The following is a 17,251-nucleotide window of genomic DNA, read 5'->3' as shown; positions in this document are numbered from 1 at the left end:
GTTGCTTAAATGTCAGGTTGCTTAAATGTCAGATTGCTTAAATGTCAGGTTGCTTAAATGTCAGGTTGTTTAAATGTCAGGTTGCTTAAATGTCAGGTTGTTTAAATGTCGCCTTCTTTTTTCACACTTTTATGGGTTCTGCTGTATATGCCATTTTCTAGTTCTGTTTGCCAATTTTGCATTTTTGCATTTTGACTTTTTTTTTCGATGTGACAAACTTCCCCAACTAAACAATATAGAGGGGGGGTTCTTTTCGAAATTCAAAAATAAAAATTGACAAGAAAAACAATATCAAATTTATCAAGAAGAACATTAAAGAGTGATTTGAAAAACTTGTTTAAACTTGGAGAACTTGTGATTCATCAAATACAAATAGAAATAGAAATCTTGGAATAAATTGTTCTTAACATTTTTACAATTTGTCCCCGACAATGGATCCAATCAATTGAAAATTGAAAAATCAACCTTTTAAGAATGAAAAAATACCAAAATCAAATGAACCAATACTGAAAATGTAAATATATATTTACTTTAAATTCAAAAGCTGGTTATTTTCACTTTTTACTAAACTACATATAAATATTCAATTGTTCATATTTGTAAGATATTGTAAATTTCATTTTCCTATAATCTCTCAATGCCGTTAAATAGAAGAAGAAAAAATAAAAGGAGTGTCTGTATGTGTATACAAGAAACTCTTCCATACGGGTATGAATATGCGTGGTACAAATAGGGCCTAACCATGAATTAAATCTGATATTCCACCATATTTCTGCAAAAAAAATGCTATGTATTCAGGGCTTTAAAATTGTCACGTTTAATTAAAGCAAATTGCAAGTAATATTGACATCATATATGTTTTATATAAAACTGTATAAATCTAACCAGATAAACTTGCTCTTTCTTAGCCTGTGCGTAAACTCAAAACTGGCAACTGGGTCACAAAGTCTTACCAGTAATGTTGCATAAATTTGATCTTCTCCTTCTGTGAAGTTTAAAGTGTTGTATAAATTGGTTGATAAAGGAAACCAATGGCCCAGTCTTAATAGTTACATATTTTAACTATTTGTAAAGGTCCTGTGGGAGTGGCTTGTAGAAATGCTATAATATTGCTGTATTTTTTTACAAATGAATTTAACACTTGTCACAAACTCTAACTTTCTAATCTCATACCTTTGCAACCATATGTTTGAATTCGTTAGATCAAATAGTCAAAGTTTAAAATATCGAATTTTGCAAAGACTTATGGATTAAGAAAATAAGAGTTTGTGGCGAATAAAGAGTTTGTTTTGTTTATTTGTGACATTTATTTTAAATCCTAGCACTAAATAAATTCACTCTCTCTGCAATATTAAGTTTAATTTCTTATGTCAAGTACTTGAAAGGGTTTACTTGAAAATCTTTATATCGGAATTTTCAATTTTCTGCCTTTGTGGGAAAACTATTTGGTTTGAACGGTATGATTTATTGGAGAAAATGATAAATTCTACAAAAATAGTTAGAGAAGTGTCACACACAAATATAAATGAATAAATGATAAATATTCCAAAACTAATTTTACTAAAGAAAAGAGGAAAGAAAATGGAGTTAAAGGTGAGAAGAAAAATACAACAAAACCCAGTAGAGTAAAAATAAAAACAAAATCACTGAAACGTTTTTCATGATAATCTTACAAAACATATTTTGTAAATAGAGCTGTGTAGTTTTATTTATAAACAGGAAGAAATTCAAATCGAATAATTGCGTGCTTTAGATCAAGTACTTCAAGCTGATTAAACAAGAATTAAAAATCTAATTATTCAGTTGTCAACTTACAAACTGCAGTATGTTACTGTGTTACAATCATTGTTCATTGTACAATCTATGTACATGTAAACCCAAATATGTACATGTACAATCCAAAAACTATACAGTAAACAAACCGATTGTGTTCACAGCTTAAATAATATTTTTAAGGAAAGAAATACTTTTCTTAAGCGTTAAAAAAAAACAAATACAACTTCCTTTAAATATTTTCCAAATTACCAATATAATATATTTATTACAACGTTGTGCTGTGAATTTCTTTTAATCTTAAAGAAAAATTCTCTAGGATTCATTTTAGACATATAAAACTTTTTAAAGATCTGTAAATCCTGAGTTTGAGCGCAAAGTCGACTTTTAAGAAATGTTATTATAATTGGTTCCAATAAGAACAAAATCAAGGAATTTTACGTACGAAACATGACAGTTTTTCCTTCTTTCTTTTAAAAATCTCTCTGAGCTAGAATGTTCTTCTAAATATAATCTAGATAGTCTTTATTATTAACACTTTTAATAAATTATAAAAAGTTACCAGAAATAATAAAGCTACTGGATAGAAGACGACATAACATAAATTGGCTTTGACAACAAAACTCAATTAAATGTAAACAAACAAAAGTGCATAAGGGTTGATTAATTTCTACCTGGAGCACATCTGTCTGGAATATTTCCGTTAGGTTCAACTCTATCCAGGAACTCTGCAGAGTACCCAGCAAACCGGAGCTTATCCAGTTTAGTTGGAGGAGAAGGACGGGTTCCAGAGGAGTCAGGAGATCCGTCCTTACTTATACCTGGAAACATTAGAATTGGAGTAATCAGAAGCGAAATTTTGTTTATTATAGAGCTAAACCGGCATAGCTTAGCTTTACATATTCGTCACTTGCTAAAGAATCCACACTTAGTATTGGTAAAGCATGAAATTGAGTCTTTGTAACCCAATTTTTTGGACCTTAGATATTTCAAACTATGAATTCTAATAAATCAAATAATCTAAGTTTAAATATCAAAGGTTTACACCATCAGGTTGCTAAGATACAGGTATTATAATATATTTAAAATTGTGGCGAACCTCTGATAAGTCGAATCACTGAACACTGAACAATAATAGTAAAGTTCACCTTTGGCCCATATAAAAAAACTTTCTTTTAATTCTTAATCTTAAAAATAAACGATCGAATAAACAAGTTATTCATTTACCTTCTAATTCTATTTAATGGAAAGTACGATAAAAAATATTTGTCTAGGAAACCTCTGACATCTTTTATATTTTTTCTTTACTCGTTTTCGGAATTCCTTTTAGAGTGAAGACTCCCAAAAACAAAAATATTTTTGATCAAATGTAGAAAACATTTGAGGTTTTACAAAATAAAACTTTTTTCTTTCATTGCAGAAGACTAAAAAAATTTCAAACTCGAACAGTTTGAAATTGTTCTTAACTTTAAAGAGTTTATTAGTCAATTTAAGATGAGTCAGAATTTGTTTAATTAAGTGCTTACGGGTTTAATCTGTATGGTTTCATTCAATCTCAGGAGATCGGTTTCTATCAGTATTTCAAAGATTTAGGTTCGGGGATTTGGCCAATAAGAAAACCTGGACCATCAGTAGCCAAGATTAATCTTTGATTTTTTTTTCCAACGAGCTTAAATTTTGAGATCAAAAGTTCCCATTAAGAAAATCAAATTAAGTTCCAAGCAGTGTGCAAGTCCTTTGATGATTTTCGGAGTTGAATTTATTGGAGAAAAACATTCACGAAACTGTAATCAGAGAATGCATTTTTTCTTGGAAACGAGGAAAATTATAGATTTGAGGAATTTTTAGAGAACTTTATGCTGCACATTCTCTCCCCCCTCCCTTATTTCTAGTCCCCTTTCCCCTCCCTCCAAAATATCATTCTCCATTGCCGCTGAATGTTTATTATTTATTTATCTCAAACTTCATGTAAAAACTCCCCACACACACCACAGCATTAAACCCTAGCCAAATCCCGTGGAATCGAGACAAAAGATAATTTCTCAGGATTATGCAAATTTTCATTATCTTCCCAAAATAATATTCTGTGTTAAGTATTTGCGGGGGAGATATTATTCCATGGAGGATATAAAGTAGAAGAGAGTTTTCTCAAAATATTAACAACAACAAAAATTCTTTTTAAAGATATAAATATTTATGATTTTATAAAATTACAATTTGAATTTTATAAAAATCATCAATTCTTGGTCTTGTAAGCTTTGTGTAGTAACCTAAAGCTTTAGAAAAAGATTAGACTTATAATTCTATATTCTCAATTTAGAAACAGACAAACAACATTTAGGATATTTTTAAAGAAAGTTTTTTATTTCACTTCTACATGTCTCCTGTCCTAATTTATATCTAGGCTAACGTATGTTTATCAGAAAGGGAAGGTAACTATATAAACTTACTGAGTTTCCCAAAGCTTTGGCTGAGACGCTTCTTGATCTTCATCACCTTGGAGAATGCACTTGTATCCTTCTTTTCTCTGTACACAACTCCTAAACATTGAGAAATTATATTATTTATCTTTCGCATAAATCCCAAACTTATCATTTTGTATTTTATTTTATTATCTCTGCGCTCTGTCTAGTCTGTATGTCTAATCATAACTCATAAACCCCACCTTCGATTTGCCTCACAAGGTATTCTTTTTTTTGTAAAATACTTACAAGTTCTAATTCTTAAATTAAAAACTTTGAAAGTTGATTAAGAAATCTTTAGAATTACGAAAATGATCTTAGCTTAGTCAAGTTAAGTTAACCGACTCTATATTTCTAGACATAGAGCTGGGTTCCTAAGCTAGTTGTACATCTAAGCATATGAACCAGTAATCTCTGTTTGTCTGTCTGTTTGAATATCGTAACTCATGGGATAGTTTAGTTTTCAAGCAAAGCTGAGTTCCCAAGCTATTGTTTAATGATAAAGCTCTTATTTAACCTTATTATATTTATATCTCTTATTCTAATCTTGAATTGAAGTAAAATTGTTTAAAGACCAGAAAATAGTTTTCCAATAAACCTCAATATTTCTGATCAATATGTATCAATATTGATCAGAAATATACATATATCTGATAATAAAGTCCACTAAAAAAATGTTTCTCTGAAATTTGCTAGGTAAATTTTTGATTGAGGATTATTGTTAAGCTTGGTTTAACCAATGAATTATTTAATACAGTAAAAATAGTCCTTCTTAAATTCAACAGAGGTTCAAAAATAAAATCGCTGTTACAAAATTATATTCGGTTTTTGTAGATTGTTTTCTTATGCGTTTTATAATTTAATTTTGTAAATTTAAAATGAAAACCTTTTTTAACAGATTATTCCCAGTCAAAATAAAAATATTTAGCTAGTGTATTGAAAATATCCACTAAGGCTCTGTTATCATTGTAATGTTTCTTTCATTCTCTTTCTCCTCCGTTAGTTTTGAGCTTGCTCACCCTTACTATTACTTGATTTATATATTTACATATATGTAAATAAATATATGTATTTACCAATAACTTATTAAATCAATTATTATCTGAAATGGATCTGTTAACACTGCACAATTGCTGTGTCTCATGTTCATTTAACTATTTATGTCTAAAATATCAATGTTCTGGTTCTCAGCGTACATACTTTCTTCTAAATTGTAACAATTTCTTTGAGGAAACCTTCACAACGGAATACATTGCACTAAATTACAAAGCATTAATTTACCCCATTTTAAAACAATGAGAGGTAGAAATTGTAAGATAATTTAGAGACAGGGTGTTTAGAAAAAAGTAATATCAAATGGACAAATTATTTTACATTGAAAATATACAGATTATTTTAATCTTTATTCGATATCCCATGAAGTGCAGAAAACGAACAGCCAATCAGAAGCCAAGGATTTCATATTCAAAACACACGACAAAACTACTTTTAAAAATGGCAGACAACTAATTTTTTATTCTAATTTCTACATAAGCCTATGATGTATAGTATAATAATTGAAAAAAATTCAGACATGATATTAAGCAAGGGTGTAATGCAAGGAAAGTTAATTGCGGTCGTGTATACTCTGCGTACACATTCAAACCAGTTCTCTTTGGGCGGAATTTGTGAACAAGAATAGATGCATCAGTGTTCGTTTAGTATCCGAGGAGATTAAAAGCATTAAATTTTGATAATAGTTTCCTATGACCAGAATATTTCATTGATTTTTTATGTGAAAGATGGATCCCATATCAGGCCTTGACATCCGTCTTGTGTTTACATTACCGCACAGAGACAGTACACTGCAGTACAAAAGATGTGTACACTTCTGAAATAACTTTCCTTGCATTACATCCTTGAAATTAAGAATTATTTATTTTGATTTTTAAAAACATTTAAAGCTACAGACACATGCGCAACAAATTTGTGAAAATAAAAACAAAAATAGTTCTCCAATAAAAAGATTTTGTATTATGTTACGTTCATAGTAAAATTATGAATAAATTGAAGGAGAGGAAAAAATAATTATTGCATGAATCTGTTAAATATGCTTTTCACTAGATTTTTTTATTGTAAATTTGGAGTTCTCCATCGATGATTCATCATCCTAGACCTGTCAAAGGTTTAAATAGTACCGTTGTAAATCTTTGCATGGAAGGTCACTTATTAAGCTTATACAGTCCCTTTAAGGAGCTTTTTTATGTTAAAATATCAACCCAAAATAAGAAAAATAAAGCAGAGTTTATTTAACAAATATATGCTGAAGTGCATTGAGCAAGGTATCTCATTTAGAAGTACTTGACTAATGGTTGGTGAATAATTAGTCTTGGCATCCTAATTATTATACAGGAGAACTCACAAACTCAGATTTAGACAACTCGGAATATTCTTCATCAAATGTTTATACAGCCTCGACTTTAAGGTGTCGCAACGCCTTGGCCTTTGGTTTTACCTCACCAACATTTTTTGTAGCCCTAGACATATACTTTTTAAAATTGCAAGCGTTTGTTTCTATAGCTTAAGTTTAAAAGGAGTATTTAGCAAAAAAACGCAATTTTTGCGTGAGACCATGTACATGTTGGTCCGTAGTTCACAAGAAAATAGAGAAATAGAAAGGCGGAGGGAAGATTAACGAAAAATGGTTGAACAGAGAAGAGAGAAAAAGAGACTTAAATGAAATCTTTTTTTCAAAAGCTAAACATCATTTGCACGGAAAATGAGCAATCCGAAAAAATAAACAAAAAGGAAGATTCGCAACGTTAGCCTTGAAACCTTAATTTAGTTAATAATTCAAAGGATAACGTCGTTTTTTTTTTGGCTGAAAAGTGTTTAATTCTGATAATTTCTCCATTGTTTCTCAGCAAAAAATGCGAAAATCACTTTTGCAGAGAACCCAAAAATGAAAATAAACAGTTTTCATAATCAGAAACATGGATATTCTATTGATTAGACAAAGCATATAGGCAGTTTCCTAAAGAAGTTACGCGCGCTTACCGCGTTAAATTTCAGAAAAGAGAGATTAGTATATATTTTAGGGTTAGGTTAAGACACTTTCTGGGCCGATCACTGAGGCTAGAACAGGATATTGGGCCGAGCGCCGCGGCTAGGACAGGCTAGGGGGCAAAGAGCCGCGGCTAAAACAGGCTCTCTAGCTCTGTGTCTTATAATTCAACGCGGCACGCGCGTAACTCCTTTGGGCTTCTGCTAAGCTTATATGGTACCGTTGCAAAACGGATATGCCCCTTTATCAATGGAAGGTCACTTGAAATTACGAGTACAGTCCCTTTAACTTAGTTTCATTTAAACTTTAAAATTGGATTACATTTGGTAGAATGGAAGTTGGTTCTACAAACTTCGGATCAATTAAAGCATCTTTCTTGTAAATAGAAGCGTACATTTGCACATAGTAAATTTGAAATAATTGTATGAATGATAAGTTTTTTATGTATTATCATACATTAGTATTTGAACCAAACAAACATTATGAAATATATATTTTGTTTTATAAATGTTAAGATGGGATAAGCCAAGGGTAGGCTCTGGTGTACAAAATCCAGTCGAGAAGAAAGATACAAAAATAAGTTTTTGCTAAAAAAGTTTTCAGTTCTAGAATGGATGAGCTCAAGATGAATTACCAAAAGCTGTCTAAGGTCAGCTACAAAAAGACTGTAACCCCCCCCCCCTCCCTTTNCCCCCCCTTCCTACTGTCCTCCTCGACTAGCTAAACTATTTTTCTTCTAAACTGCTCTTCATCTTCTAGTTCAAGTTTTGAGAACTTTCAAAATATATCGATGGTTGGGTTTACAAAATATATCGGTAGTTGGGTTCTCAAAATATATCGGCGGTGATTGGTTTCACATAATATATCGTTGGTTGGGTTCACAAAATATATCGGTGTTTGGGTTCACAAAATATATCGGTAGTTGGGTACACAAAATATATCGGTGGTTGGGTTCTCAAAATATATCGGTGGTTGGTTTCTCAAAATATATCGGTGGTTGGGTTCACAAAATATATCGGTGGTTGGGTTCTAAAAATATATCGGTAGTTGGGTTCTAAAAATATATCGGTAGTTGGGTTCTCAAAATATATCGGTGGTTGGGTTCTAAAAATATATCGGTAGTTGGGTTCTCAAAATATATCGGTAGTTGGGCTCACAAAATATATCGGTGGTTGGGGTCGCAAAATATATCGGTGGTTGGGTTCACAAAATATATCGGTGTTTGGGTTCACAAAATATATCGGTAGTTGGGTTCACAAAATATATCGGTGGTTGGGTTCACAAAATATATCGGTGGTTGGGTTCACATTGAATATTTAGGTGGTTAAAGAAATTGAGTTTTTGGCACAAACAAAAAATTTCTAATCTCTGCAACCTGATGTTGTGAATCTTTGATATTTCAAACTAAGATTATTTGATCTGACAAAATTCTATAGTTTGAAATATCTAAGGTCTACAAAATTGGGTTGCAAAGAAACAGAGATTTGAATTATCAGATTATGTGGCATAGATTCAGTTTCTTTACGATAATATCGGAATTTGGGTTCATATATACATTTGTTTACAAACACATCGATGGTTGTGTTTATAGTTATGTAATCTAACCCATAATAATATTGGTAGTTTGGTTTGTAAGTACATGATAGTTCGATTCACAATAACGATGGTTGGGTTCATAAATTTAATAGTGTTTGGTTCCCTAAAAATGTTGGTAGTTGAGTTCGTAAAGGAATTGAGTCTTTGCAACAAACCATGGTTTTCTAATTTTTGTAACCCAATATAGTGAACCATATTTCAAACTATGAATTTTGTTACATAAAATCTAGATTTATACCATCAGGTTGCAAAGATTTAGAGATTAGAAAATCTAAGTTTGTGGCAAAGTCTAAATTTCTTTAATGGTGTTTGGTTCTTAAAGATAACGTTGGTTTATTTCCCAAAACTTCCGTTATTGGCAAAGTATTTTTTCTTCAGATATTGACATTTATTTACTTGTTGATTTGTATAGTGATTTCCTACTTATTATACAAGGTGTCCCACGAAACATGGCAGTTAAGAGACGACTTACTGGTCGTCTTTGATTAAAATAATTTGAGCCAGTAATCTATCTTTACATATATGATTCTTAAATCACAAAATTTACGTAGTCTTTTTTGGCAGTCAATCTTTAGTTCTTCTTAACTCCGATTATTTTAAAAGCACAAAAAAGGCAGACCACATTTTGGTAAAGAGTTTTTGATCTGAGTTTGAAATTTTTCAGGTTTACACAAGTAGGTTGCGAAGACATAGGGATTAGAAAATTTGAGTTTGTGGCAAAGACTCAGTTCTTTTCATTTCATTTCAGGATAGATTTAAAAGTATCGACAGTTTTGATTGTTTATTGAAACACACTGTAGTTAAATATTAATATATTCTAGGAACTGTCCCCAGCTCAACCATACAGTTGGTTCCAAGGGAATACTTCCCTCGGCTCACCCACAAAATTGGGATACTTTGCTAATATTTAATAACAATATCTTTTCCAGATTTTAGAATTTAAAATTGAACCTTCCCGAACTAACCAGGTTAAGATGCATTCGGTTTCTCCAATTTTATTTTAATCACGTGTTGGTCTTTCTATACTTTTTCGTTGAAAACGTATATTCCGAAAAAGTGTAAAAGAGACAAGACTAGGTTTAATTGGTCAAATTGTGATTGAAATTTACAGTTCTCTGTAGGAATAAGAACCGAACCGTTAAATCTGCGTGGAACGGGATTGGGTCAGTTTACCAGTAAAAAAATGGGTTGGATGAATGCGAAGAAGGAAAAGTTTTGTCATTTTCTTATACTTAAACTAGACTAGAGGAGGAATACAACTATGCTCTTTGACCTTTCCTTATGTCAAGATTGGATTGATTTTTCAATAGCATATTAGTTAAAAATATTAAAATGTGCTGTTTTACAGTTCAGTTGTTTTGTACCTTTTTGTGGATAGTGCAGGCCGGATGAATGTTTTTGTTTTAATAATTTCGTTTAAATTATTTGAACTTTAACTGGTTATATTGCTGTTAAAGAGAATAAGATAATTGTTGATTAGAATTCAGTAAATTGAGTAATTGAATATTTTAGATTGGAAGTAGAGAGAAAGTTAAAAATCAATACTTCTACTAATCTTCAAGTACAATAATAGAGTAGAGATAGATAGATAGATAAATAGAACTGAGATAGATAGAAAGATAGGTAGCTATAGATATTTAGTTAGTTAGATAGATAGATAAGAGAAAAAAATATACAGATATAGATAGATATATATTATAGATAGATAGATAAATAATTAGATAGTTAAATCAATAAATTTTCAAATAAATAGATAGATAGATTGTGAAAATTGTGTGAAAACAAGAAACATCATGTTGGCAATAAACAGGATAAAAATGTGAAAAGCTGTTTAATCAAAGTACATAGATAGAAAGATAGATAGATAGAAAATTGCTTGATTTTATTATTAGGAGGTATTTGCATTAATATCTGAATTAGTACTGTTGAAAATATTGCATTGCATTGCATCTAAATCAATCTTTGTATATAAAGATTTATTCCTTATTCTATATTCTTTATCACAAATAAGAAGTGTGTAGAGACGACAGAAAGATAAAATATTCCCTAGATGAAACAGAATCCTAGTTCCAAATCAATAAGATCCAACAGCACTCAACTTTAATATCTTCACAGAACAAATTCTATATTGTATTACAATTTTTAGAATATTATATCAAAACAAGATTTTTTGTTCTTCTAGAAAAGGTAAAATATTAAATTTCTAAGAAGATGATATATATGATAAATCTCAATGATCATTTGTTTTTAAATAATTTTTTATTTCTTAAATATATTTCTTACTTCGGTTCGTGGTTGTTCGTCATTTACTGTGATATTCAATGTTTAAGTATCTAGTTCCAGAATATTTTATTTTGAAAATCTCCTTTAAAACAGATAATTGAAAGAAAGTTGGTAACTTATGAAGTGACAGTAATAATCTAAACAAACTGATTACTCTCCTCATACTCTACCTAGATCTTTGTAACTTCATGTTTTTTATCTTTCATATATTTCCAACCAAGAGTTATGGCGATTTGAAAGTGAAGAATTGAAATATTAAAGATTTACTAAGATATAAGGATCAGAAAATTAGATGTATTCAGTTTGAACTAATTATCTAAAATCCATTGATATACTTTTAAAAAATTAACTAGGATGGATGCTGGGTAGGTTAATATAAATATATATATTAAACCATCTATGGGTGCTCGGTGGTTATTTTAGGAAACCATCTAGGATGGGTGGTTATCTATGTCGGTATATAGTTACTGTGGCAAATATATATATATTAAACCATCTATGGGTGCTGGGTGGGTAGGATGGGTGGTTATGCTATGTCAGTATATAGTTACTGTGGCAAATATATATATATTAAACCATCTATGGGTGCTGGGTGGGTAGCATGGGTGGTTATGCTATGTCGGTATATAGTTACTGTGGCAAATATATATATATTAAACCATCTATGGGTGCTGGGTGGGTAAGATGGGTGGTTATTCTATGTCGGTATATAGTTTCTGTGGCCAATATATATATTAAACAATCTATGGGTGCTGGGTGGATAGGATGGGTGGTTATGCTATGTCGGTATATAGTTACTGTGGCAAATATATATATTAAACAATCTATGGGTGCTGGGTGGGTAGGATGGGTGGTTATGCTATGTCGGTGTATAGTTACTGTGGCAAATATATATATTAAACAATCTATGGGTGCTGGGTGGGTAGGATGGGTGGTTATGCTATGTCGGTGTGTAGTTACTGTGGCAAATATATATATATATTAAACCATCCATGGGTGCTCGGTGGTTATTCATAGGAAACCATCTAGGATGGGTGGTTATGCTATGTCGGTACTCGGTATATAGTTTCTGTGGCAAATATATATATATATATATTAAACCATCTATGGGTGCTGAGTGGGTAGGATGGGTGGTTATGCTAATTCGGTATATAGTTTCTGTGGCAAATATATATATATATATTAAACCATCTATGGGTGGTGGGTGGGTAGGATGGGTGGTTATGCTATGTCGGTGTGTAGTTACTGTGGCAAATATATATATATATTAAACCATCTATGGGTGGTGGGTGGGTAGGATGGGTGGTTATGCTATGTCGGTGTATAGTTTCTGTGGCATATATATATATATATATATATATTAAACCATTTCTGTGTGGTGGGTGGGTAGGATGGGTGGTTATGCTATGTCGGTATATAGTTTCTGTGGCAAATATATATATATTAAACCATCTATGGGTGGTGGGTGGGTAGGATAGGTGGTTATGCTATGTCGGTATATAGTTTCTGTGTCAAATGTTATATTTGAAGATGAAGGATACTTGTTGTATACTCAGTACACTAGGTTATCAATCTCTTATTCTTCGCTATATTTCTAACTATTAAAGGGAATGTTCGCAGTTGGACAGATTGATGTTTCTCTAAAAAAAATTGAAGCAGATTCTATTTAAAGGAATAAAATTAAATTATAAGAAATAGAGTCTTTCTCCTAAAGAGATATTATTCGTAATACCTGTGTAATCTTTTTACATTTAACATGTTAATTCTGTAGTTTCCCTCCGTTTATGTATGGATGGATTCTGTATATGTTTCTGGTGTGTATATGTATGGATGGATACTGTATAAGTTTCTGGTGTGTATATGTATGGATGGATACTGTATATGTTTCTGGTGTGTTTATGTATGGATGGATACTGTATATCTTTCTGGTGTGTATATGTACGGATTGATACTGTATATGTTTCTGGTGTGTATACGTATGGATGGATACTGCATATGTTTCTGGTGTGTATATGTATGAATGGATACAGTATATGTTTCTGGTGTGTATATGTATGGATGGATACTGTATATGTTTCTGGTGTGTATATGTATAGATGGATACTGTATATGTTTCTGGTGTGTATATGTATGGATGGATACTGTATATGTTTCTGGTATGTTTATGTATGGATGGATACTGTATATGTTTCTGGTGTGTATATGTATGGATGGATACTGTATATGTTTCTGGCGTGTATAAGTATGGATGTATACTGTATATGTGTATTGTGTGTATATGTATGGATGTATACTGTATATGTTTATGGTGTGTATATGTATGGATGTATACTGTATATGATTAGAATCTATACTTCAGATTATGATAAGTACATACTACAACCAGACTACAGAACACACAGCTTGTGTTCTTATCATAATATTAAATATAATATTATACATATCTCCTACTTCTTACAGAGAAAAGTATTAAAATTTAGAGCCAAATGCAACGTCTGATAAAAGAAATGTCACGAAACATTTCATTATATTTTTTCTCTTTCTTTTAGTATTGATGAATTATTAGCAATAATAACCAATTAATTTAATTACGAAAAAAAAATTATGACTAAATGATAAAAAAAGGAATTGAGTTTTAGCCACAAAGATTCATATATCTTTGCGTAGACCTTAGATATTTCAAACTATGAATGTTGGTAGGTAAAATAATCTAAGCTTGAAATATCAAAGGTTTACACGATCAGGTTGCAAAGGAGTAGGGATCAGAAAATGTGAGTTTGTGGTAAAGGCTCAATTCCTGCTGTTAAACCTTTATTGTAATATTTTACCTGAGAAATGTCCATGGTTAGATACTCCCCGAGCACTGCAGTCTGCGCACCGACCGTCCATCTTTCTTTACGGTTTTCCCGCAAAAATTAAACTTTAAGTTTTGATGGTTTTCTCTAGGGTGTTGTTAATTTTCTTTATAGTTCCTGTGTTCAACCTAAATTTATGAAACATTTACATTTTTATTTCGTGATTATGAGTTTAATGACATCAAACTTAGGTTTAATTATAAAATGTACGTTTAAATAATTGGTTTATTATTCTAACCTTGAAAAAAGTGTTGAAGGCTCAAATATTTGTGAAATTTATTCCTCAAGTTTAAACTCATATTGCATTGTTAATACTCGTATATTGGATCCAATTCAAACCGGAAGTGTCTATTAACCTCATTTCCTCACATTTCCGGTTCTAGAGATACTGTTAAAACTTGACGGTAGCTTTCAATTCTTGACAATTTGAGTTTGGTTTGGATAGAATTATTGGTTTGGTTTGGATAGAATTATTGGTTTGGTTTGGATAGAATTGTTGGTTTGGTTTGGATAGAATTATTGGTTTGGTTTGGATAGAATTGTTGGTGTAGATCTCTGCAGTAAAATCCTGGCAGCTCGGGCAAATCTGTTTCTGAAAAAAAAAACAATTGTTGAGTAAATTTTAAGAAAGTAAACACGTAAACACATAGAAGCTTTGGAATATACAATGAGAAGAAGAAAAGTGTAGAATAGGATGGGGACATTAAGGTAATACTAAAGTGCATTTGATGTTGATACAAAGCAAATAGTTTTACTAGTAAGTTATTAAATTACTTATTAAGTAATGGGTCTGTTAACACTACACAGTTCCTATTCCAGAGTTTTCCGGTTATTACTGTACAAAATCAAAAAAAATAACATTAGATTAAACTTTTTAATTATAAAACAGGGTTTCAAAAAAGGAATTTAGAGATAACTTAGAATTTAGTTGCTTTCCTTTTATTTATCCCCCCCCCTTCATTTCATGCCTTAGCGGTTTAGAAAGACTTTCACCAAATAATATTTTGTATACAAAATCTAAAGTTGAAGCTAACAAAGATTGAAAGAGTTTTGTTTCATATTTTTTATTATTTATTTTTTATTTATGTCCATACATCGTAACCCTCTGTTATAAATATAAATCTTTCTTATATTCTGTATTTCTGAACTTTATATTAGCTAAAAAATTACAAAAGTTTTCTAAAGTAATTTACCCAGCCTCCCACTCTCTCCACTACTCACTATCTTCTTCCTATCCAACTCCTCCTGTTCGTTAATTCATATCCCTTTCCCACCCCTGACTTCTATGAAGTCGTAGATAGAACTCTCAAAAGAATATAAAGAATAAAGAATATAAAATTTCTGAGATAAAAAAGAGGTAAAAATGTCCGAGAATCAGAGCCTTTTATTAGACTTGATTCAATTCACTGTATTCCAAGTATATAAATTAGAAATATTGAGTAAAAAGTTTTAAAAGTTAGAAAGAGGAGAAATTTCGCACAACTTTATCTTTTTGTTGGCATTGTTTTTGACAGCTTAAGAATATCAAAATGTAATTTTCTTACATTTACGACAAAATTTTATTTTATTTAAGTTTATTATTTTTTAATTTGATTAATTATATTATTATTTTTACTCTTTGTTATTTTTTTATTTGAATGATTTGTATTTTAAATAGTTTCCATTTATTTTTAAATGGATCCTTTTATCTTTTTGTTAAATATATAAATAAACGATGCACATTGCACAGCTTGTTTAAACACAAAGAAACTGAAAAATAATTCCAAATTCTGTTTATAATCTTAAAAGAATTCCCTGGAGTAATTTTTTTTATAAAATCTAAACACATTTTTGTTTTTAATTTTTTCATATAGAATAGTGCAGAATGGAGAAGCTTTTTCTGGCAACTATTAAAACTGGAGGCAAAAACACACATTTAAAAAGTAGCAGAGCTAGCTAAGAGCATAAAATAATTGGTTGAAAGCTTTGCATTCATATTGCATCAATGCATATAGACCTAGATTAACAAAATGATAGGTTTTCTATTTAACAAATTACCAAAGAATAGATTAAAGTTGAGTGCAAGCAATTTCCACATATTTTGAAATATTTATTAGATGAAGAATGTAGAATAAATGTACTGTTCAAAAGGGAAGTGATTGCGAAAAAAAGCGGTTAGGCTGCATTTTAATCAAATTCGGATTCGATCACTACTAATTTTTGCCGGTCTAGTGCATGTTTATTATTTAAAATCCTTAAAATTGTTGGAATTAATATTCTCCAAACTTAAACTCGGATCATATAAAAATTTAGATATTATAAAACAATAACTATATTCGAATATTATAAAATAATAACTATATTCGAATATTATAAAATAATAACTATATTCGAATATTATAAAATAATAACTATATTCGAATATAATAAAATAATAACTGTATTCGAATATTATAAAATAATAACTATATTCGAATATTATAAAATAATAACTTTAATCGAATGACCAGAATCAAATCCAAAATTTTCGTATTGTAACATCTGTAAGATCAGTTTGAAATAATTACGGGTTGAGTTGAATAATGCAACTAAGTGAATTTTCATTGACTCTAAGCTCTTTGGTAATAAACTTTCACTTTTCGCGATTATCAGCGATTAAAAGCGATTATTTCATTTTTCGCGAACATTCCTTTAAAAAAGAATATTTTATATTATAACGTTCGAAATGTATAATGTTATTGTCTGAAGGATCAATTTTGAACCGAGAAAAAGTAAATTCTAAATATCTGAAGGAATTTCCAATGTGGGTATAAAGTAAATAATAACTAAGAATCTCGTATTTTTAATAGATCTAAATATTGTAACAAAATGGTTAAAACAATTAAGATTAAAAAATTTTAGGTTTCAAATGGAGAAAATGGGTTTAACTCATTTCGTCCGTTTAAAAGTTCCCAGCTAGCACAGTAATCGGAAACATTGGCTTTCCCAAGGATAGAAACCAAGATAAATAGATAGATCTTGGCAGATTAAAGATGAATAAAAAGGCAGAAAGGTAGGAGGGTATTAGATTTATATTCATATAATCAATCTATAGATGTCACTACAAAATATCAAAAATCGATATCAATTCATCTTTGAAAGGGATAGAAAAGTAAAAAGATAGATAAACATGAGAAATAACTGAATATAAGATATTTAGATAAGATATGTTTTAGTAATATACTTGAAAGAAATATTTGATGGAGAAGGGGGGGGGGGGG

The 17,251-nt window shown here is 30.4% G+C and overlaps 1 protein-coding gene across 1 annotated transcript in view; it reads right to left on the bottom strand.

Moving 5' to 3' along the window:
* LOC111694719 (cyclin-dependent kinase 14) overlaps positions 1-17,251 on the bottom strand; it is a 41,310-nt gene that overhangs the window by 16,862 nt on the left and 7,197 nt on the right. The window contains exons 2-5 of the mRNA XM_023463713.1: positions 14,251-14,604; positions 13,986-14,140; positions 4,224-4,313; positions 2,448-2,594 (exon numbers count right to left, since the gene is read on the bottom strand). Of these exons, the coding sequence (XP_023319481.1) occupies positions 2,448-2,594; positions 4,224-4,313; positions 13,986-14,046 (298 nt within the window). The 5' untranslated portion in view covers positions 14,047-14,140; positions 14,251-14,604. The remainder of the gene's footprint in view (positions 1-2,447; positions 2,595-4,223; positions 4,314-13,985; positions 14,141-14,250; positions 14,605-17,251) is intronic.

The sequence above is a fragment of the Eurytemora carolleeae genome, unplaced genomic scaffold (assembly GCF_000591075.1).
Source record: "Eurytemora carolleeae unplaced genomic scaffold, Eaff_2.0 scaffold22, whole genome shotgun sequence".
Lineage (NCBI taxonomy): Eukaryota > Metazoa > Arthropoda > Copepoda > Calanoida > Temoridae > Eurytemora > Eurytemora carolleeae.
The sequence above is the reverse complement of the archived record's forward strand: the minus strand, read 5'-3'. Positions and strand labels throughout refer to the sequence as shown.